This window comes from Astyanax mexicanus, chromosome 16 (assembly GCF_023375975.1).
Source record: "Astyanax mexicanus isolate ESR-SI-001 chromosome 16, AstMex3_surface, whole genome shotgun sequence".
Lineage (NCBI taxonomy): Eukaryota > Metazoa > Chordata > Actinopteri > Characiformes > Acestrorhamphidae > Astyanax > Astyanax mexicanus.
Window position 1 is genome coordinate 13,822,424 of NC_064423.1, and position 22,025 is coordinate 13,844,448.

At 39.4% G+C, this 22,025-nt stretch overlaps 1 protein-coding gene across 2 annotated transcripts in view; it reads right to left on the minus strand.

Moving 5' to 3' along the window:
• Positions 1 to 3,355: 3,355 nt before the first annotated feature.
• Positions 3,356 to 22,025, minus strand: part of cilp2 (cartilage intermediate layer protein 2) — a 28,304-nt gene continuing 9,634 nt past the window's right edge. The window contains exons 2-10 of one of the 2 annotated variants that reach the window (XM_022669599.2): positions 18,165 to 18,257; positions 16,448 to 16,717; positions 16,186 to 16,368; positions 14,383 to 14,538; positions 12,656 to 12,973; positions 12,331 to 12,439; positions 10,810 to 10,967; positions 5,773 to 8,201; positions 3,356 to 4,606 (exon numbers count right to left, since the gene is read on the minus strand). In XM_022669599.2, coding sequence (XP_022525320.2) covers positions 5,785 to 8,201; positions 10,810 to 10,967; positions 12,331 to 12,439; positions 12,656 to 12,973; positions 14,383 to 14,538; positions 16,186 to 16,368; positions 16,448 to 16,717; positions 18,165 to 18,257 — 3,704 coding nt within the window. In that variant the 3' untranslated portion in view covers positions 3,356 to 4,606; positions 5,773 to 5,784. Of the gene's footprint in view, positions 4,607 to 5,768; positions 8,202 to 10,809; positions 10,968 to 12,330; positions 12,440 to 12,655; positions 12,974 to 14,382; positions 14,539 to 16,185; positions 16,369 to 16,447; positions 16,718 to 18,164; positions 18,258 to 22,025 lie in introns of both variants that reach the window. The other variant, XM_007252625.4, reaches the window with a different exon arrangement.

The window sequence follows — 22,025 nt, forward strand, 5'->3', positions numbered from 1 at the left end:
TAGCTGTCAGTGGGTTTGTGCACTGCTGCTTGCCCATGTGTGAGTAAAAAGAAGAGGTGTATGCATGTTGGGAATGTGTCTGTTAACTATTTACTGCCAACATAGCAAGGAAAATCTGACTGTTGACATCTGTCTCACTCTAGTTCTTTTTGTCATTGATGCACCTGTGATTTTCATTGCCAAGATAGCGATATGCCAAAAATTTACCCAAACATACCATTTTACACTCATTTCAAGACCACCAAGGCAATCGGCGTAGATACATTCATAAGCACCACTGCTATTTACACAATGCAAGCACAAGGCATTCAAAAATAGACTGTTAGTAGGCTGTAAGATAGCAATGAGCATCACAACGCAGCTTGCACAAGGCCCTATGTATCATTCTTGTCCCTTGATTCATTCTGGGTGCAACATTTTTTGACGATGAGTGTTATTGTCATTGAATGTGCAGTATTAGTTAAATCTTTGCTGACACATTCACATTCCATTTTAGCCAAGAAATGCCCTGAACCCTGTAGGTGTTAGACAATCTGGTTTCCACATTGCACATTTTCATAGTCAAAGAAAAAAAAAACATGTGGTAAAAATCCTTCTGTTGTTAAAATCTGCGCAAATGTCTCAAATATCGCCCCTATATTTTCAAAGTCTGTGATTACAGTTGGACGAGTGAGAGACTTTAACAACTCATCCTGTCAACACCTTGCTTTGCAGACCAGACTTCACAGATGGTGAGAGAACTCATAATAATTCTAAAGTCATAATGCTGAATTATTTCTCTGGCTCTTTACTCTACTGTCTCTAGTGTTTTTTTTTTTGGCTCTTCTGGGAGGTGACGTTTACATAACTACAATATTTACGGTTGTTTTTTGTCTTGTGTTCGAGTACAAAACGCAGATGTACACATGAGCACAACAGGTTCTTTGCAACATGTCAGAGAAGAACCATATTTGGTTTTCTGGGAGGTTTTAAAGGCCCATTTGTGTAAATAATACATTTGAGTGTGAAGAACTTTGTACAGTTTAAATAATATTTTTATAAAAAACCTTTAAAGATAAATGTAAAGACTAAAACACAATAATATGGATATGGATCTTCAATAACACCATCAGGAATGCTGAGATTTTAAGGAACATGTATTCATTAATACACAGAAAGTACAAGGTTTTATATTAATGGTTAATAAACCCACACCTCACCTGATTTTTACTGTTATTACTTTGTAAGTAAACAGTATTTACTCAGTAAGTACTCAGAAACAACAGGGCTGTATTATTGAGTGTACAAGTGTTTTACCGTTCTTACTCTATAAGTATACAGTACTTACCCTCTAAAACGCGGGCTGTATTATAAAGCGTTAACGAAATATACATACTGTATATCATTCATATCTTTACATCAAGGGTTTTCAATTTCGGTCTGGAGGTTTGTTTGTTGTCCAGCACAGTTTGTACAGTTTGTCCAATGAAAAACACTTCATTGCTAATGTTAACACTTTATTTCAGTGGGGAATGTTTTAGCTAACGTTAGCTAGTTTAGCTAATGTTAACTACTTTATTTCAGTGGGGAATGTTTTAGCTAACGTTAGCTAGTTTAGCTAATGTTAACTACTTTATTTCAGTGGGGAATGTTTTAGCTAACGTTAGCTAGTTTAGCTAATGTTAACTACTTTATTTCAGTGGGGAATGTTTTAGCTAACGTTAGCTAGTTTAGCTAATGTTAACTACTTTATTTCAGTGGGGAATGTTTTAGCTAACGTTAGCTAGGTTACCTAATGTTAACTACTTTATTTCAGTGGGGAATGTGGTTAGTATCTGGTGCTCACCTCTTAGTTTGTGGTGCTCACGTCCACATACTAAGTCCCTTGACTTCACGTCCCTTGAGGGGCTCCGTACTTTGCTGTGAGACACAATGTATATGGTAAGGTCCTGTGCATCGGTTTTACTTTGTAAACGTATTTGTTTTTCTCTTTAAAAGCATAGTATATCACATTATGTGAAAGTTTAATTTAGAGTCTGTGTTTAGATGATATTTAAAATATGATTTGCCTGTTTTATTGCTGTTGTCAATCCCCAGTAAACTGCATTATGAATGTTTATTTATTATTTTTTTTTTATGAATGAGTTTACTAATGAAAAATACCAGTCATGCAACGTGTATTATAAAAACACCCTTACAAAAATCCTGTCTGTAAAATGGTCTTGGAAGGTTACCAGGTTTACCAGTAGGATCTAGTAAAAAAAAACTTGTCTATAAGATGGTGATGAAATACAACCAACTAACTGCACACAGGAGAGTCATTAACCGAATCACTATTAATCACTTATTTAGACAGGCTCTGCGTTTTCCCAGAAAGAAAAAAAGATTGTATTACTTGGAACTCCAGTGAACTTGGAACTGACACTGTTTCTACCCGAGTGTTGGGTGCACCCAGAGGAATAATGAGTCATTTGACTTATTTGTAATTTGATGGTTCTCTGTTTGTCTGGTCCGCTGGGACGGATGCAGGTGCACTGTGAAGACAAACAGTTTTCACCTCATTATCTCTTATGTCCCCTGGAAATATCTAATTAAACATGTACGTTTCTTGGTTCGTCTCTGCATGGCCCTGTCTTCTAATGGGAGCTATATACAGTACCATTCGAAAGATTGGAAACAATTAATGTCTTTCTTTTTTCCTACATTGTTAATGAATACTGAACTCATCCAGACTATGAAGGAACACATAAGGAATCATGTAGTAACTTAAAAGTGTTAAACAAACCAAAATACTCTGCGGAGCATTTAGTTGCCCTTATCTTATCGGTTTCTGAGGCTGGTAACTGTGATGAACTTATCTTGTGCAACAAAAGAAACTCTTGGTCTTCCTTTTCTGTGGCGGTCCTGATGAGAGCCAGTTTCATCATAATGTATACTTTCAAAGTTCTTGAAATGTTTTGGATTGACTTACCTTTATTTCAAAGAGTATTTTTTTTCCTTTACTTGGTTGAGTAGTTCTTGCCATAAAACGGATTAGAGCATTACTTAAATAGGGTTATTCACTGTATTCCAACTCTTCCGCTTCGCAACTTCATAACTGATGCTCTCAAACCATTTCAGGTGACTCTGAATTTAAGATATGTCCAAATATTTGACTGGTACTGTTTAAATCAATTTTGATTTTTAAATATATATTTAAAAGGTGAGTTTTTTGTCATTGGTTAAATATAAATCAGCTAAAAGGTGCTTCCAAACATAGTAATTGCTGATAAATCTAAAATGATATGTAATATCTACTTATGTACCTGTAAAATATGCTCTGCAAAAGAAATCCTTTGCATCCATGTTTCCCAGAATGCTGAGCAACAAACAGTACGCCAGTAATGCATAGTTTATTAAACAAACATACTTAAAAACCTCAAACAGGGATGAGCCTAACTTTTAACAGTCCTACAATTGACTGGCTCGTGACAGTTTTGTATGTTAGGGCTCTCAAGTAATTTTCAGAATTATTGCACGTCAAGAAACAGACAGACACCTACATGAAACACATGTACACTGTTGAAGGTGTTTGTTCATTGAGGAACTTTTATAGTTTCTTCAACTTTAGGGGAACCCCTTAAAGTGCTTTGAGGAACCTTCATGAAAAAAAGCTTTTTAAAGCATTTAAATGTGTCCTGAAGATTCCTCAAAGCATGCTTTTAAATAAAAAAAAAGGTTCCTCAAGGAACTTATACTTTTAACAGCACTGCATTATATACAAATCATGAATTTAAACATGCTAATTCACTGTCAATTCAATGTATAAAGGTCAGACTCTACAGTTGTGGCTCTTGTTGTAAATTGTCAAGTGGTAGTTTATAAGATGAGACCAATGTTGATGTTGTCTGTCAGTTTTCTAAGTAAAAAAGTAAAAAAAAAATTGAGGACCACGTGTAACGTCATATGCCATAGGTTTTGTTTAGACTAGCAATACATTGGTCAGACTGTAGAATGGCTGGATTAAATCTGGGGTATTTCTGTGCTAATTTGGGAAAAAGAAGAAGACATCAAAGCATAATTCCTGCTCCATTAAGAGTCTGGTCCACAGCTCCCCAAATGTGTCATCTCCTACAGTAATATCTTTGACAGAAGAAGCAGGAGCATTGATCATTACTTTTCTTTAGGCTCATTAGGAGGTATTGTTCAAAATTCAATTCAAGAATGAATGCAGTCCATAATCAAGGATTTGTTTAACTTGATTAATATTTCAATTTATGTGGCAGTATTTTTACGATGAACATTGACCATTCTAATAACTGTAATAAATAAACGTATTCATCCTGAATGTACTCTTTCAAAGCATTCACCCTGAACTTAAAAAAGAAAGTCTCATTACATCAAGTGATTTTTTTTTGGTTGAAGCATGTACTGTAAATTCCTTTCAAACTAAAAATAAAAAAAGACTCCTGGCACAAAATGTCCTTTTTGCTTGACAAAACAGGGTTTGTGACATAGCAATGGACGTTGTCTAAAAGAAACTCCAACAAAAGTCTTCGTCATGCCCCGACTAAGCGAGTTTCTAATTTCCATCGTCATTTTTGTGATGTTTCCATCTCATGTCTCCATCTTGCTTCTTGGTAATGACCTTCACATGGAGGAGAGAAGGACAAAATAGTCAATTCTCCTTGACAAATACACATTTCAATTGTAAACCACCATGTAGGCCTGCCATGACAATTACGTTATCAACTTACAGTGCTGTGAAAATGTATTTTTTTGCTTTTATATCATACTTACACTTTTCAGATTAACAAACACATTTTAATGTAAGAAAAAAGATAATCAGAGTAAATATAAAAAGCTGTTTTTTTAATGAAAAAATCTATTCAAACGAACCTGGCTTAATGTAAAAAAAAAAGTATTTTCCCCTAAATCTAATAACCCTGCAACATCTGCAACCAAGCATTTGCAATAACTGGTAATGAGTCTTTCACACCTTTGTGGAGGAATTGTGAGCCACTCTTCTTGAAAGAATTGTTTTAATTTAGCCACATTAGAGGGTTTTGAAGACAAACCGCTTGTTTAAGGTCATGTAACAGCATGTCAATCAGATTTTGTTTGTTTAGCCATTCAGAGCTGGACCTGCTGATGTGATTCAGATCATTGTCCTGCTGCAGAACCCGAGTATGCCTGAGCTTAAAGTCACAAAGGGATGGACAGACATTCTCCTTCAGGATTGTCTGGTAGAATATTTTCCCAAATTTCAGGGAATAATCAAGATGTTTTTGACAAATGTGAAACAGGCCTTTGTGTTCTTTTTGGTCAGCAGTGTTTCTTGCTTTGGAACTATCCCATAAATACAATTTTGCCCTGTCCCTTTTTTATTATTGAATCATTAAGGCTGACCTAATCTGAGGCAGACGTCGCCTCACACAAAAAAATTCTCTAAGGGGGCAAATACTTTGCCACTGCACCATATCGTATGGTAAATGAACAAAGCATATTTTTTGTTTACTTTCATAGTGTGTATTTTAACAGACACATTGCTTTTAGTCAGCTGCATCATTGTGTTGTCTCATTTGTTCTCTGTCTGAGGTAAGAATGAGTCTGTGAAGAACAGCGACACAAATCTTATAAACAAAACTTTTAAAATTTCGGGACTCAAACTCTGCTTTAGATCTGCTTTAATATGTGTAACACTAACAAGCCTTGTGGGGAATCAGAACTCCGTTGTGAACTTCCTTAAATATCAAATGATAATTATCATGGCAGGCCTACAACCGTGCAAAAAATATTAACAGACTCACCTACAAGCATAATTATCTACTTCCTTGGTTGAGTCCGTGTTCCAGTTCTTCTCCTGTTGGTGGTACTAGTTCTGCGGCCCTGGGTCCTGGCCTGTTGGTCTGAAGGGTATGCCACAACCTGGGGCAGCCCTCTTCTGACCTGCATTCCCTGTGATTCCCTCATGTCCCGAGCCATTTGTGCCAAGGTTTGGCCAGGATTAGTCTGCAGGCGCTGGAATAGACTCTCACGGTTCACAGTTCTTTTTGGGCAGCTGAAAACTAAGGCCACTCCAGAATCTGACTTCATCTCCCTGGAGAAACCATCGGATGTTCCGTCAAAGCAGCGACCGATGGCGATCTCCTTAGCAATGCGTGGGTTTTGATCTGTGACGGTGTAGATTCCATAATTGTGGCCTAGGGGGTCCACAGGAGCTAGCATGTTAAATGCATGAGTTTCATTGTTCTGTAGGACAGGTGGGTGTTTCGTAAGGTACTCTTGAAGGAGATTATTGATGCCAGTTCTGCGACAGTTGCCTTGAGGAATGACAGAAATGAGAGACCGGTCAACGGCAGCTTGGTCAAAAAGCATTCCACCGCACTTGAACTCCAGGCAAGCAGCTGAGGTGTTGGGATGGTTCATGTCACGAGTGCTGCGGATGTCTCTAATTCCGTACAACTGACCTCTGGTCATGGAATGGGTGCCACCAAGGTTCCTTGACCTTACCATAACTTCCGTTGCCCCCTGGATCTTAACTTTTATATAGCAAGCTCTGAACTCCTGAGGATTTGGCCACCAGGACAAGTAATCCCCAGTCCATGAGGTAAGATCACTCTCCTCAAAAGGCACCACATTGTACTCGTATTTGTCTTTCTCCACACGAAAGAAGCGGAAATGACTTGCATCTGCAGGCGCATTTTCACATTCAATTAAATTTTGATAAGCATAGATTGGTCCATTGGTTTCATCAAGGTTATTTGCATTAGGTTTGGCCAAATTTATTCTGAAAGCTGTTTTCTTAAGTGCTGGATTGTCGTGATCTGAACGTTGGTAGTCTAACTTGTCTAAGTACGGTTGCGATACACCAATGATATTAGGATTCATCTTTGGTGCTGATGGAGCTGCCTCAAGTTCTTCTCCACCCATTATGGCTGTGACGTAAGCTGTGTATGCATCAGGTCTCTGGCCATCACAGAAAGCTGGGAGGCAAGCTCCATTTGATCCTGTGATCACACTGTCAAAGCGTCCCCAAGCTCTAGGATTGGATGAATATCCAGGCTTGGGTTCTAGGTTTATTAGGCTGATGACCACTCCTTCAAGTTGTTCGGTAGGCAGGAACTTGTCACTCATGTATGCTCGTACCTTGACGTAGCATCTGCGACTTTCAGGTACGTCCAAGTTGAACAATCGACGCTCTCTGATTTCCATGTTTCCGATCAGGAAAGTGCGCTCCTCTCTTTTCCGCCTTCCGTTTCCCTCAGTGGTTACTTGAGTAGGTTGGAAGTTGCCCTCTTCCTCCCAGATACCCGTGTCTGGATTGAGAGACCACAGTTTCATTGCAGGGATATGTTCTTGCATTTTGACATGCTGAGTGTCAAGGAGCACTTGGACTTCTCCAGCTCCAAGAATTTCCTTGTTTGCATCGTCTCTGAAATCCACGGAAAACATTCCATATGTCCTGAGAGGAAGAATGTCACCTTCATCGCCTACAAAGTTCAAGTCTCCTGGACTAGCAGCAGCTGCTGTGATGTTTCGTGGATCGAAGAATGTAACGCTGGCTTTAACGGTGCCTTCGTATGTTTCTCCAGTGCTTTTGTGGAAGGAGTTGGGGGGTATGACCAACTGACCAATGGGGTCTTCATCTTCTATTTCCCCCAGATAAATGGTGTTGGTCTCTGCAGCACTGATGTCAACTGGTTCTTTTTTTCTCATGACCTTTACATCATGGTATACTGCACCACTCTTCTTGTCAAAGATAAACACTTTCAAAGTATCCACAAACTTTTGCGATGGGTCTACAAAGTTGACCACCAGGCGCTGAGTGTCTGAAGGTACTTGAATTGTGAATCCTCCCTGATATCCTGTGGTTCCTACTCGTTCCCTTCCCATGACGATGTGTCCAAAGCGCAGGGGCTCGTTGTTGTCAGCCGCAACCACTCTACCCCGTACCAGAATTTTGGGCTCCACGCACTTCTGGCAACTGCACTCGCTCACGACCTTTATCGGCAGAGTGTAGCCCCCACAGTTGATTTGTTTCGCCTCCATTTGCTTCACCCCACAGCAGAAACTGGAAACATCTCTGCATCGGAGGTCAAAGTCCTGCGATCCAGGGCATGAGTTGTGAGGACAGCGACCAGCGTTGTAGAACTTTGATTGTGTTCCTGGTTGTTTACAGTCTATCGGCAGTCTAACCAGGTGACTTTCTGGTGAGGCTTTACACGCTGGGGTTCGTTTGGCTGCAGAACAGGAAGATTCAAGATGTTAGGGCTCAGGATTTAGGGGTTTTGCAACACCAACATTTTGCTTTCTGTTACTTATTTTGGTTACATGTTACAGCATAATTATCACCATCATCATCTTCTTAACCACTTAGCTCAAGTAAAGATTGAAACATAAACAAATGTGTGAATAAATATTACATCTTAAAGCACATAAAGTTGCAAAACTGCAGAATCACAGCTGCAACAAATCAATGAAGCACAACACAAGAAAAGAAAAACAACTCAAAAATGAACCCTGATATGTCCCCTATTGCTAATGTACACAATTATTTGTGAGACGCTTTGGATAAAACATCTGCTAAATGTAATGTAACATATTTAGGTTTGCTGGCTGCAGGAATCATGAACCTGGCTGGCTGACTACTGTCAGCAATTAGTGCGAGAGACCCCCTTGAGGGGGATTCTGATTCTTGCACTGACCTTCACAGAATTTGTCACTTCACACAGTTTGTCACTAAATTAAATTCTATTCATAAGCAGTCATTATCTGGTCACCTCTGGCCCTAGACAATTGATTGGTGTGCTTGCCTTGTTGCATCAGGCCTGATTGTCATAAAAGCTTTAAGAACTGAAGAATTCAGAAACTGAGTAATTGTGTTTACTGATGAGGAACCCCCCCCCCCCATGACCGATTCTCAGAGTGTTGGCAAACTCCTTAAAGCCTATAAGCTCATGGTGGATTTAAAAGTCACCAGTGTCTCCATCATTACTACATTACAGCACTACTGTTGCTAAGAAAGTCTGAACGAAAGTGAGGGAAATTAAATTTGTGAAAGGTGTTATATAACTACAATTAAATTAAACAAAGCACCAAGCCTGGGTTTCATTCAGAATTCGCCAGTGATAAATGACTGTGTCAAGTTCAATATAATTTGCCTTTTGAGTCCTTAGCATAATTTTTTCAATTTCATACAAATATCCCTGATCAGTATATATTCACTGAACAGATTATGACTTGTCATAGCTTGCCACTGTGTGTCAATCTAGCAACCGCCATGCATCTTTTGAATAATTTAGGTGATTTAATTATTAATGAAGCTTGTTTTCAAGAAAATATTATGTTATTTAAATCCCCTGTGCATCTTGTCATCTTGGGAGAAGCACCGCTTTAAGAAAGTAACCTTTCAGTAACATCACAACCTTCACATTGTTTTATTTTAATGTTCAACAATTTATCAATTTCAATATTTGTCCTCTTTTTTTCTTTTTGAACTGCTGGGGGAAAGCTTAAGCTGTCCATCCTGTCATGGTAAAAAAAATCACAGCAGTTAAATAGTATCTTTAAAACAGCCTAAGGTCATCATTGACCATTTAAAATGTTTCTATCTTACACCCAGTGAACAGATTATTTTCATGCCTTGTTTCTCCGGCATTAAGCGACAATGCTTGTGAACATATCTATGCTGGTGGGTGTGGTGGTCTGGAAGTGAGGTGTGTACAGGTTCATTTTTGGCATATGGCAATTAATGGTGGCAGCAGAAAACACAGGTGCGCCACTGACTGAACAGAACCTAGGCAGTCAGATGTCCATTGCAATCTTGGTAGTGTATTGCGAATGCAACACATGTACAATGGCATTTGTTATGCACCTATGCACACGCAGAAGTGCACAAACAAAAATATAGCTGGCCATTAAAATAGCAATGCCCCAAAGTCAGAGCATACCTGGCTCTTAACAGGAATGGGCAAGTGACTTGCAAGTGATTTTATGCATGCAAGGTGTATTTTTCCTGTCATTATGACAGCAAAGACACACTGCTACACCCTTAATCAAGCTGTGTGGTTAACGTCTGTCCTATGGAGTACTTAAATAGGGCCCTAGGTCAATCACAGTTTCATCAAATGTCATTTTTTTCCTAACATTGTCCACCCTGTCAAGGAAAGCTGCACAACAAGGACAAATGGACAATTACAGCAAAATTACAGCAAAAAATACATTTTGTAAAAACACAGTTGAAGTATGTCTGGCAAATAAAGTGATTAAGCTAGGAAACCATCATTTTCGTGAAGTCTGAAGTATGAATATGATTATAAATATGATACATATTCAAAAGTATTCTGATAATGACCCATTTCTGTTCATTCACTGTAAACCTCTCAAGCAAGATCCGTCAGACAAATCCTGCAGCTGATTGTTTTAGCAAACGTCTACCAGACTCTTTTCTCTCTTTTTTTTTTTTTTGTAAATCTATATATCGGATAACAAGCATCATGGGAATTTTCACAATGTGTAGTTTTGTGCTCGGATGTGGAAACGCATACTTGTCTGACGAGCACCAATAAAAAAGGTGCATTTATTGGGCTTCTTGGATTTCACTTCAGCATGCAGAGCTCCAGAGCAGAGGGATTTGAAGGTTTATTGTGGCCTAAGTCAATTCTTGACATCAATTCTTTGCATAGAAAAGACTGATCTGTACCAACATAAACATCATAAAATGTCCACTGCCCTCATGCTGTGAGACACTAGAACTGGACACCACAGTATTTCACTATAAACATTCTTTACTTTAGCTAATGAAATGACTTCTGCGTGTGTGCTCAGAGAAACTGATTACACACTTACCAAAAACAGTGAGGAAGGCTGGAGAGGACTTGATGCTGCCGGTCAGGCTGGTGGCTTTGCAGTGATACTCCCCGGACTCTTCTGGTTTCAGATCACGCAAAACCAAATCTTCATCGTACTTGTACTTTTTCTGATCCAGCAAAGTTCCATTGTGATACCTGGTGGTCAAAGCAATCAGAATCACTGGTCACAATATTGGCTGAAATGGCCAATAATAAAAAGCTTACAGTGCAATTAAAGCAGAACAGTAATGGAACTATTTTAACTTGCAGAGTGTTTATAACCAAACCGATCGTATTTTCTTGTCCTATTCAACTCAAAATCTTTCAATAAACAGTGATAATGAAACTTCGGCCTGCCATTTTATTAATTGCAGTCGGTTCTAATGTCTGTATTGCATGGATAAAATTGTTCAAAATTTTACAGAGTTGTTTCTTGCAGATTAGTTTGCTTTTAGAAGCCTCTTCAACATCTTTTTTTCCCCAGTTATGTGAGTTGTGAGAAATTGATCCTATTGCTGCTAAATATCTAAAAATATTGTACTTGGTATTAATAGATTAGGAGATGTTTTAAGGACAACAGGGCTGTAAAAGCACTGCTTTTTGTAAAATTGCTGTTTGTATTTATTGTAATGCTACTGTTTTACTGAGCTAAACACGTCACGGATAAGACAATTATTCTTTACTGATATTCCCACAGGTGCCTAAAACATTTGCACAATACTGTATATTATAAAGTTTTCCACAACTGAGTTCTTCTTAACAGATAAATAATAATAAATAAAAAAATGTATTACATTTTTAACACATAGTTATGGATATGTAATGTCTTAGGACCATAGTAATAAGAATAATTCTGTTCGTGTATCTGCAGCAAACTGGTTCTATTTGATTTAGAGTGACACTGAATCCAAACCATATAATATTGGTGTAGATTTACAGGGGTTGGACAATGAAACTGAAACACCTGTCGTTTAAGTGTGGGAGGTTTCATGGTTAAATTGGAGCTGCCTGGTGGCCAATCTTCATTAATTGCACATTGCACCAGTAAGAGCATGTGAGTGTGAAGGATCAATTAGCAGGGTAAGAGCACAGTTTTGCTCAAAATATTACTAGAGTTCAAAAGAGGAAAAATTGTTGGTGCACGTCTTGCTGGCGCATCTGTGACCAAGACAGCAAGTCTTTGTGATGCATCAAGAGCCACTGTATCCAGGGTAATGTCAGCATACCACCAAATAGGACAAACCACATCCAACAGGATTAACTGTGGACGCTGTAAGAGGAAGCTGTCTGAAAGGGATGTTCGGGTGCTAACCTGGATTGTATCCAAAAAACATAAAACCACGGCTCCTCAAATCACGGCAGAATTCAATGTGCACCTCAACTCTTTTGTTTCCACCAGAACTGTCCGTCAGGACAATAAATTATTGTGGTCTAAAACCAGGTGTTTCAGTTTCATTGTCCAACCCCTGTATATGGACAATAATAATAATAAAAAAAGCAGTAATAACTCTGTTCCTACCAGTGATATTTGTCAGGGCTGGGGGTCCCTGTTGCTTTGCAGCAGAGAATCACACGCTGTCCTTCATATCGTACTTTATCCTCAGGGTGCTTCACAATGTACGGCTTCTCTGCGAGGCACAAAAGTTCCAGCTGCTATAAATTCACTGAGGCATCAACTGTAATAAAAGGCAACTGGGTCTACTGTACACACAGAAATACAGCACTGTGCTTCTCATAAAGCTGCCTGTAGAAAGTGTTATTCCAGAGAATGTTGTTCTTGGTGACTTGTCTGCGTTGCTGCAGTTAATTTTAGACTTTTATAATAAAATGCTTGACTGGCTTACCTGAGGACCTGAGCAGAACTCGTATCCACAGGCTCTCGCTGCTGTTACTGTAGACGGGCACGGTGGCAGGGGCGTATTTCTCCTTACTGATGAGCAGCTGGGTCTCGGGGCCGGAGCACACGCCAGGGATTTTGAACAGACCCTTAGCGTCTGTGAGGGTCCGGATAAGCTTGGGCCGGTCTGAAACCGCCACACTGGCCCCTGACACGGGCACACCGGTCACACTCAGAACTTCTCCCTCCAGCATTTTTCCCTCACAGACACAGTGGGTACAGTCCTCGCTTGGACGTCCCTCAGGACAGACGCGTTGACACACTACTGCAAGATACAAACACACACAAAAAAAGTATAATTTATTCAGGGATTATTCAGCATTTTTTTTATTTTGATTTTTAGTCAGAAACACCTACAATAAAACTGTACAAAGATAGCACATAATTGTGAAGTGGAACAAAAATGATAGTCTGATGAAAGTCTTTTGGGCTTCATCTTTTTGGATTTTGGCCAAAACGTCTTTGCAAAATAGCTCAAGATCAGCCAATTTCATTTCTTGCCACATAAGCTCAATAGGATTCAGATTAGGACTCTGACTAGGCCTGCTGTACAGTACAGGCCAATGCAACACAATCAATGCATTTTCTTTATTTTCCTGACTATTTACATTGTAGATTCTCACTGAAGGCATCACAACTATAAATTAACACTTGTGAAGTTTTATGTACTTAACAAAAAAATGACCTGGCCTCCACAGTCACCGGACCTGAACCCAATCCAGATGGTTTGGGGTGAGCTGGACCACAGAGTGAAGGCAAAAGGGCCAACAAGTGTTAAACACCTCTGGGAACTCCTTCAAGACTGTTGGAAAATTATTTCAGGTGACCACCTCTTGAAGCTCATTGAAAGAATGATACCAAGAGTGTGCAAAAAAGGGTGTGTGTTTAGGGTTTATGGTTTAGGGTCATTGTCTTGCTGGAAGGTGAATATTTTTCACCTTTCAGGTTTTCTTTCTGGATTACCCTGTATTTACAGTAGCTCCATCCATCTTCCCATTAACTCCAACCAGCTTCCCTGTCCCTGCTGAAGAAAAGCATCCCGACAGCATGATGCTACCACCACCATGTTTCACCTTGAGAATGGTGTGTTCAGGGTGATGAGCAGTGTTACTTTTCTGCCACACTTTTCTTTGGTCTCATCTGACCACACAGCACCTTCTTCCACATGTTTTCTGTGTTTCCTGCCTTGCTTGTGGCAAACTGTAAATCACTGTAATCACTTGTGGCAAACTGTAAATCTAATGTCTTTCTTTGAACAATACTTGTTGTTGCCACTTCTTCTGGCCACTCTTCCATAAAAGCCTGATTTGTGGAGTGCACAACTTCATAGAGATCGCATTCCATTCCAGTGTCCTACAAAAGTACTGTAAAAGTGGTTGCCTGGCCTTGTCTTGGTAGATGAAAAAAATGACACCTCTATCAAACATGGTGGAAGTAGATTCATGGCTTGAGCTTTTTGATTTATGATGATGTAATTTGATGATGATGTTAGAAGCAGAATGATTTCATAGTTCTGTGAGTTCTATGTTTGTTTCCTTCCAATAAAATGAATGAGGTAGAAAATGGTAAAATGTGCACCATACAGATGGATAACAGAAAGATTGCAAATGAATGTGCAATGTATCTGGATCTACTTGAATTTAGTATATGTGCTTTTTTAAATACAAAAAGTACCTGCACATGGGGTGTTTCCACACTTCTGGACCTCTACCGGCCGCCCTGTACATTCCACATCATCCGATGACTTCATGCACGATCTCCGTCTGCCTCTCCGACCTTTCCCACAGGTCACCGAGCACGCGCTCCACATCCCCCACTGACCCCACTTGGCTGCTTGGACAAGAGACAGGGGAATGCTCAGTGAGTTTACAAGCCTGACCTTTTAGGGATCAAATCAGCCCATCCGGATAATCTGCATGGATAAAAAGCCCCTTTGAAGAGGCGGTACATTGATTTCTTCATCAAAGTCAACAGGGCTTGTGCATGCAGACGTTTTATAATTAAGCCAGCTAAGTGGGTGGATCATTAAAACATCAATGACATAACGACTCAAGGGGAGCTTCCCTCAGTCAGCAGGATGACAGCACTGGTAAAGAGAATACATGTGGCATCTACTTATTGCTGGTGTCAAATATCATTTTTTTCTGAATTCTTTCAGAATAACTTTGATCTTTTTAACAAAAGAGCTGATACATCAAAGGTGCCGTAATTTTTTTAATTTCCCTGTGAATTACTAGAAGGGTGAGGACAAAAATCCCTGAATCAAAAGTCATAGGTCATAGGATAATGAGTGCCATCTGTACCAATTAAGAAGGTATTATCACCCACAGTGTACAGTACAGTGATTATTTCATAGCTACCCAAGCTTTGCGATCTATGCCCCTGGGGGGAACTCTGCATTTTTATGCATTGCTTTTGGATTTGTGATGAAAGTTTAGAAAGTTCTTTCTCCTTACTTGCAATTTTAATGCAGCAAACGAGACTTTTACTTTGTGCTTTAACAGCAGTGACAAATTTGATAGGCATATCTCTTGATATCTGTTGGTTTCCCTTATGGACGGCACCATATTAAAAACTACCAAACCTTATTTTTCAGACTATAAGGGGCACCAGATTATAAGGCGCACTATCAATAAACGTCTATTTTCTGGTCTATTTTCATACATAAGGCGCATTAAGAGTAAGGATGCCTAAATTGAAGTGAGCAAGGGTGTTTCCTTTTTAATGGGGAAGCACCTAAGTAAATAAAACTGTAAATATATTTCAAAATCAAGCACTGGATTTTAATCTGCACAGATTGCTCTCCTAAAAACGTTTATTTGTGTGAGTAAAGTGCTTTAGTTTATTTATAGAAAGCTTAGATTTTCAATATTTTGTCTAAGTGGAATGTAAATGCCGCCCAATAACCCCGGTAACCCAGGATGCTAAGAGCTAGCAGTTCATCCCACGTAACTTGTTTTAACACAGTAAATACCTGACTGGTAGAATTCATACATAAGGATTAAAATGCACCGGATTAAAATGCACACTGATGATTTTTGGGAAAATTAAAGGATTTTAAGTGCGCTTTAATGTCCCCAAATATGGTACTTTGTTTCTCTTAGTGTACTGTCCTAAATGTTGGTGTACTTTGTTTTGTGCAATGACCCATCAGGGAAGAGGAGGGAAGATTTAAGGGGAAGGGGAGGGTAGCTTGCTTCTATATTATATTGATATATTGTGAAAGTAATACCATATCAAAATTATTTAAAACAATTGTTTACAAAAGAATAACTACCATATAAGAAAAACAATAAATCAATAAATAATAATACAATAATCATAGATTAAATTAAATGATACATTTATTTTTTTTTGCCTTTAAAATGCATGGGATGGTGAATAAAGATATTTTTGGTATCTACTCATAATATTTAAATCTGCACTAGACTTTGGCAGTCAGTATTTGAATTATTTGAGTGTTTCCTGGCAGGTTACCTCGGCATGGCGGTGTGGAGCACTCCCTGCGCTCTGTGTTTGGGCCAGGGCAGGTTGGCGTGAGCAGTGCGGGCATAGGCTGCGTGCTCATACATTTCCGCCGACGCACCTGGATGCCGACGTCATTGCAAGCGGTGGCGGAACAAGAGCTCCATGCAGTCCAGTCCGTCCAGTACGCTAGAACTGAGGGAACAGTAGAACAGCAGGTAAATAGCATGGACTCAGCTACTGTGACTGATTGAGGGTTGACTAATACTAGTACCTGGTGGACACTGGAATCGCACATGGTAGTTGGAGCAGATGCGTCCGTACGGCTGTTCTTTATTGATGCACCAGAAGCCCTTCTCCAGGCTGGAATGCACCACCTCCCCAGTGTCTGAGGCCGCCACCCAGTCCGTGGTGCGGGCCTCCATTGCCACGGGTCGAGCGCACACTCTCTCTCTGTAGTAGAAACGAATAGCCTCCAGCCTCTCATAGTCTCCATTGCCACCTGGATGGTCAATGTTGAACCAAGACGTCCACTCCGTCACTCCTGTGTTGAGAAGAATCAGAGATGACCTTAACTTAGGATCTTTATGAGAATCAACCTACACAGAAATCATACTGTCCAGCTTATTCCTTTTGTATTTGAACTTTTCATTTCCTATCATGTATCTGTCCACCCTGTCATGGCAAAGCTGCACGACAGTTAGTGGGCAATTTTATCTTAATTTAGAATTTGATGCAAACATTTAATATAGTTTGTGATGGCCTTATTCTGTTTAAAAAATAAATGTAGGTTTTCTACAAACCTTTTAATTATAGATATGTTTTACCACCACAGGGTGGACAGTTATAAAGTATGGAGACAATATTAGAAATAGTTAAAAAAGTTAAAATGTTAATATTATTAATGGCTGAACAGTCCCTTAAATATAAAAAGTAAAGCAGTATGCAGGCTGTGATGTCACTGATGTCAAAGGTTACTTATCCTAAGGTAAAAGGGAAGAATCAAAACTTTAAAAACGTTCATTTTAAAGTAAAAAATAACATTCCTCAACATTTGTAAGAACGTGTTCATTATTCTGATAATGACCAATCAATAAAATAAAATAAAAGTCTGAAAATATTTTGATTGCTATGAAAGTATTTATTGGAGCTAGTGGTCTTACCCTGGGTTTACACTGGCAGGCAAAAAAGTTGCTTGTAGAACTTTACATTTGTCTCTTGTGGGTTTGTTTGAGGCCTTTTGCGTTGTCATAAGTAAGTGTGTATCAGCGTGGTCGGTTAGCTTGCTAGCAAGCTACCTTTGGAGCTATCCACTACTTTCTTGCAAGCTTTATTTTTCTCCAAATGTCCCCTGTATTTGTGCAAAAATGCATCAAATGAAACAGAAAAAGCAGAAATAGCAGTGAAAAGCCTCTCTGCTTTGGATAAATCCTCCTTACTGGGTAGGTAAATATAGTATAATAATGAAAAAACACTGTTGACTGGTACTGTATGTTGGAGATGGGAAAACAGCAACACAGTGGGTACAATAGGTATTTCAAGGACAGCAAAATGTTAAACTATTTTAAAGTGCATTGACCTGCATTGGCTTTTAGTTTAGTCGATTTTCTTCACTGAAATCATTAAAGAAATAATGAAGTCTTGCTGTAAGGACTGCATTACGTAGACCAGCAAAACTGCTCCTCTTCTCCTGCTCCTTTAATTAAAAGCAGCTGTTAGCCGCCAGTGTGTCACTTCTCCAGCATCATATTGACACTCTGCCTGCATTGCACAGGCAGGGGTTCAGGGAGCACTGGTGGTTCTGATTATTTCATATTCACGCTAGAGGAAATCACACTTTGTTCAGATCACTTTGTGCGCTAGACGCTGACTAAACTCGCCGTAATTACTGCCCGCGATTAGTTCCAGTTCATCATTAGAGCAGCAAGCGCTCCTGACACATGGACGAACTGACCGCAGCTCTATCGGAACATTAGTTCAGCCATAATGACCTGTGGTCTGGGGCTCGAAGATGTTGTTGAAGGCCAACTTGTTCCTGGTCCTTTGGCTAGACTTTCGCACCCGTGAGTTGTTCCAGCTAGAACCTGCAAGGCAGTAAGAGAGAAGATAACGTTAATGTAGTGACGTTTAATCTCAAACGATTTTTCAGAAAATACAGTGTTAAAAATAAAATATTAAAGCTTTCGATATGACAGAAGTCTTTTTTTATCATTTATCAAAAGAGACACTGCAGTACAGTCACGGGGCTGCAAACCACATTCCAGACCAAAAGAGGTGGTCTCAGTCTGAATCAATGGAACCATGGTTTGAAAACACTTCTAATTAGTTCATACTTTTAGACGAATTACAGGAAGTTGAGAAAAGCTGTCCTTAGCTGTAAAACAACAAAAGAAGAAAAAGAACTGGTGTTGTGCTGAAGTCCAACTCCCACTGCCATGCTTGTGAATCATGGATGCAAACACTTATGCTGTTGATTCCTGTATGTACTGTAACTATACTGTAGCTATAGCTTATTCCTTATTCATTAACATAAATAAAAAAGAATCCAATGGAAATCAGAAATCACTCAAACTGCTGTGTGACCCATGTGCCTATGAAGGGGAATCGAATTCTGGCAATGAGGAAGAATCCAGCACAACACCTGGAAAAGCAACTCGCCAAACTGACAACATTCTACAAACCAATTAATGTACAGTATATGTAGTTGTTGACAATAGGATGTACACAAATTCTATAGTACACTCAATAAACTGTAGTATGAAACCAAAACTAACTGTGAAACATAAGCAACTGTGTTCTCTCAGGCTCTGGCTGCTGATGGCAGATTAGCTGTACAATATTAAATATATAAACTAGATGTTCATAATTTTTTGGGTGCTGGATATGGGACCATCCAGATTCGTAAAGCACATAAATCTTTCTCTAGGCTGCAGAACCTTAAAATGAAGAGTAGTCAAGAGTAGTTTAAGTAGTCAAGAGTAGTTTAAAAGTGATTAAGGAGGCAATAATGGAACAATGATATCAAGTAACTTATACTTAAGATACAGTATCTAGTGTAGAGGTCCATAGATCTACCACTTTATAACTTTATTTCCACAAAATGTTCTCAAATTATCTAGGTTATGGGTTATAAATGTGTATATACTGTACATTTTAGATATACCTGGCAATATATTTTAATTTGATACTTTCTGTAATGTGTGGTGAGCTGAATGTTTGAAGCACACAGTGTCCTAATCTGAGTGAAAAGGCTTTATTCACTCTTGATGACACATTTGCAGTCGTGTGATGAAGCAATCTCTATCCAACATGTTCCTCAGGTTGCATGTGTGTCTGAGAACGCGGGTGGAATGTTTGAATGTTGCCAAGGGGAAGTCTGCAGAAGACACTCAATCTTTAAGTGATGTCCCTCAGGTGTCTGCCTCTTTAGTGTTCTTTGTCATGGTGCCACCATCAGTCCGAATGGCAGCTTGGCCCACTCTTACTAACCCAGCATCCAGAAGTGTCAGTAGTCCATCTGGAAGCTCTCCAGCCAGATGCGTGTGACCAAATGATACCTTACCCTTTGATGGTCAGCAGAAGGGGTGCACTCAGTTCTATAGACGACAGGCCCTTTTCTAGAGAGAAAAAAAGCCCCGGCCAACCAGGAGCCCCAGAACACATATGGAAAAGTGCTGCAGCCTAATTGTATCAGTTGTATGCTCCTTCCTTTATCCTTTATTCCATGACCTCCTTTCTGAAGAGCTTTAATGAGAAGCGTGCGGTCATACGTATCAGACATCTCAGGTTAAAGGATTTTGGCTCAGTAAAGAAGTAAGGTTTCACGAACATGTGAAAAGTGCCTTCATGGGTGAAAGAATATATCTAAAGTCTAAATAAAGAATGTTTAAGTTTTTCATGTAAAAAAAAGAGTAACTGATTCTGGTTCACATAAGGTTATTAGTTGGAAGGGCTCAAGTCTTGGTTAAATGGAAATATTATTATATATATGTTTTACAGTCCATTTTTTAAGTCTTAACTTCAGTAACTGGGAGTTCAGCCTGCAAGTGACAAAAGCTTAAGGTCATTTATTTTGATGAGTCAACAACACAACAGTGAGTGATGCATGATGCTCAACTTTGTTCAACTTTATGGAAATGAGCAGCAACGAGCAGTAGCAACTCCCAGTCAGATATCAGGTTCTCATATGTTGGTTTTATATTAAAGATATATTCCTTTTGCTAAATGGAGGTAACAGCATTTTTTTACTGACGGTAAAGCATGCCAAATTCAGGAAGGCAACCTCTCTTGTATCCAAAATTTACATTTACTGTAAATTTACATGTATGGTATTTAGTTGACACTCTCATCCAGAGCTGGGCCAATGCAGTGTTAGCGTGTTAGAGTCTTACCCAAGAACTATTGGTGGTGCACATAATAGTCACCAAGATACCCATTGCGCCACACCAACTACAAAGTACATTTACTTTAGGAATTTAAGAAATATTTATTTCTGGTTTTAATTCCATTTATAGTAAAATAGTATCAATAAAAGAGTTTTTTAATTATTGCAGTATGATCTTAAAGACGTTTAACATAAATGTTGACATAAATATCCACTGGGCTGCTCAAAACATCAGTGTTATCAGACAGACACAACTTTTTTAACTATCCCCAGAAAGTGGTGCCCAGTGGTTCCTCATTGTGACCGGCCCACCTGAAATGGTTAATCACTTTTGATGAACTCATGAGTTCCCCAGATAATGAAGACCCTCGGATGTAACCATGCATCCAGATGTTGATGAGACATCTTTAAGCCTACACCACATGGTGCTGGATTAGGGTTTGCCTCATATATCCAAACAAATCTCTGTGGTGTTATATCTTCTCCGCCAGGTAAATATGGTGTAGGTCCAAAACTTAGTTGAAGACACCTGAAAAGCAGATGTTCCTGGAGCAGGAACGACACCGGGAATGGCCAACTGCAGTTCTGAAATGAGTTGTGAACTAGACAACACACTGGCACACCTCAGCAGCTAGCCATCATTGAGTCTTGCTGCAGGTTTCTCCGTCTGGACCACCTACGTAAACCCAGCGTTTCAGCTGCTGTCTTATAATATAAATCTCGTTTCTCTCTTCATCTAAATTTATCTGCTAGAAATGATCATTTCTCTAAAACTGATGAAAAAAAAGAGAGATCCGTGCACACAGGCCATTCTTTAAGCGGTGACGTGTCCAGCAAGCGTTGCCAATCTGTACTTCCCCCCTCTAGAAATAGTGCAGTGCCTTGACAGTTGATCATTACTGGCTCTATTCTGAGAACACACACTGAAGCGCTTATCTGCAGCAGACGTGTCAAAGCGATGCACTCTCTGAGGTTGTTTTGTGTGATTATATTTCTTGCCAAAATAGAACGTTTCCTACACAGGTTAAGTTAAAGGGGCTCTCTGACATCCCTTAACACAGCGTTCCACCTATGACATCCTGTAATCCTGAGAAAAGGCAATGTGGCAGTGGAAAATTCTTCCTCCTTTTAGTGTGAGGGTTTTGGTTCCACGTTGAAAAGGAAGTATTATGTCTCATAATATACAGTACATCACTATAGAGAAAGGCTGAGGACCAGTAAATTGTCAACTGTTGTACGTAGCTGTAGTTTCCACAGTCAGCGCTCACATTTAACAACATAGCAGATGTCTAGGTTTTGGCAAGGTTTTAACAGTATTAAACGTTGGTGAAAGAAACCATGAGCTACTAGGACCACAACTCAAAAAAATTAGAATTGCCAAAAAATGGAGTAAAAAATGCACCCAAGGCTCAGTGATGCTCGTAGTGGCGCTACCCCATAAACTATTGGTTTTAAAATGGTAAATTGT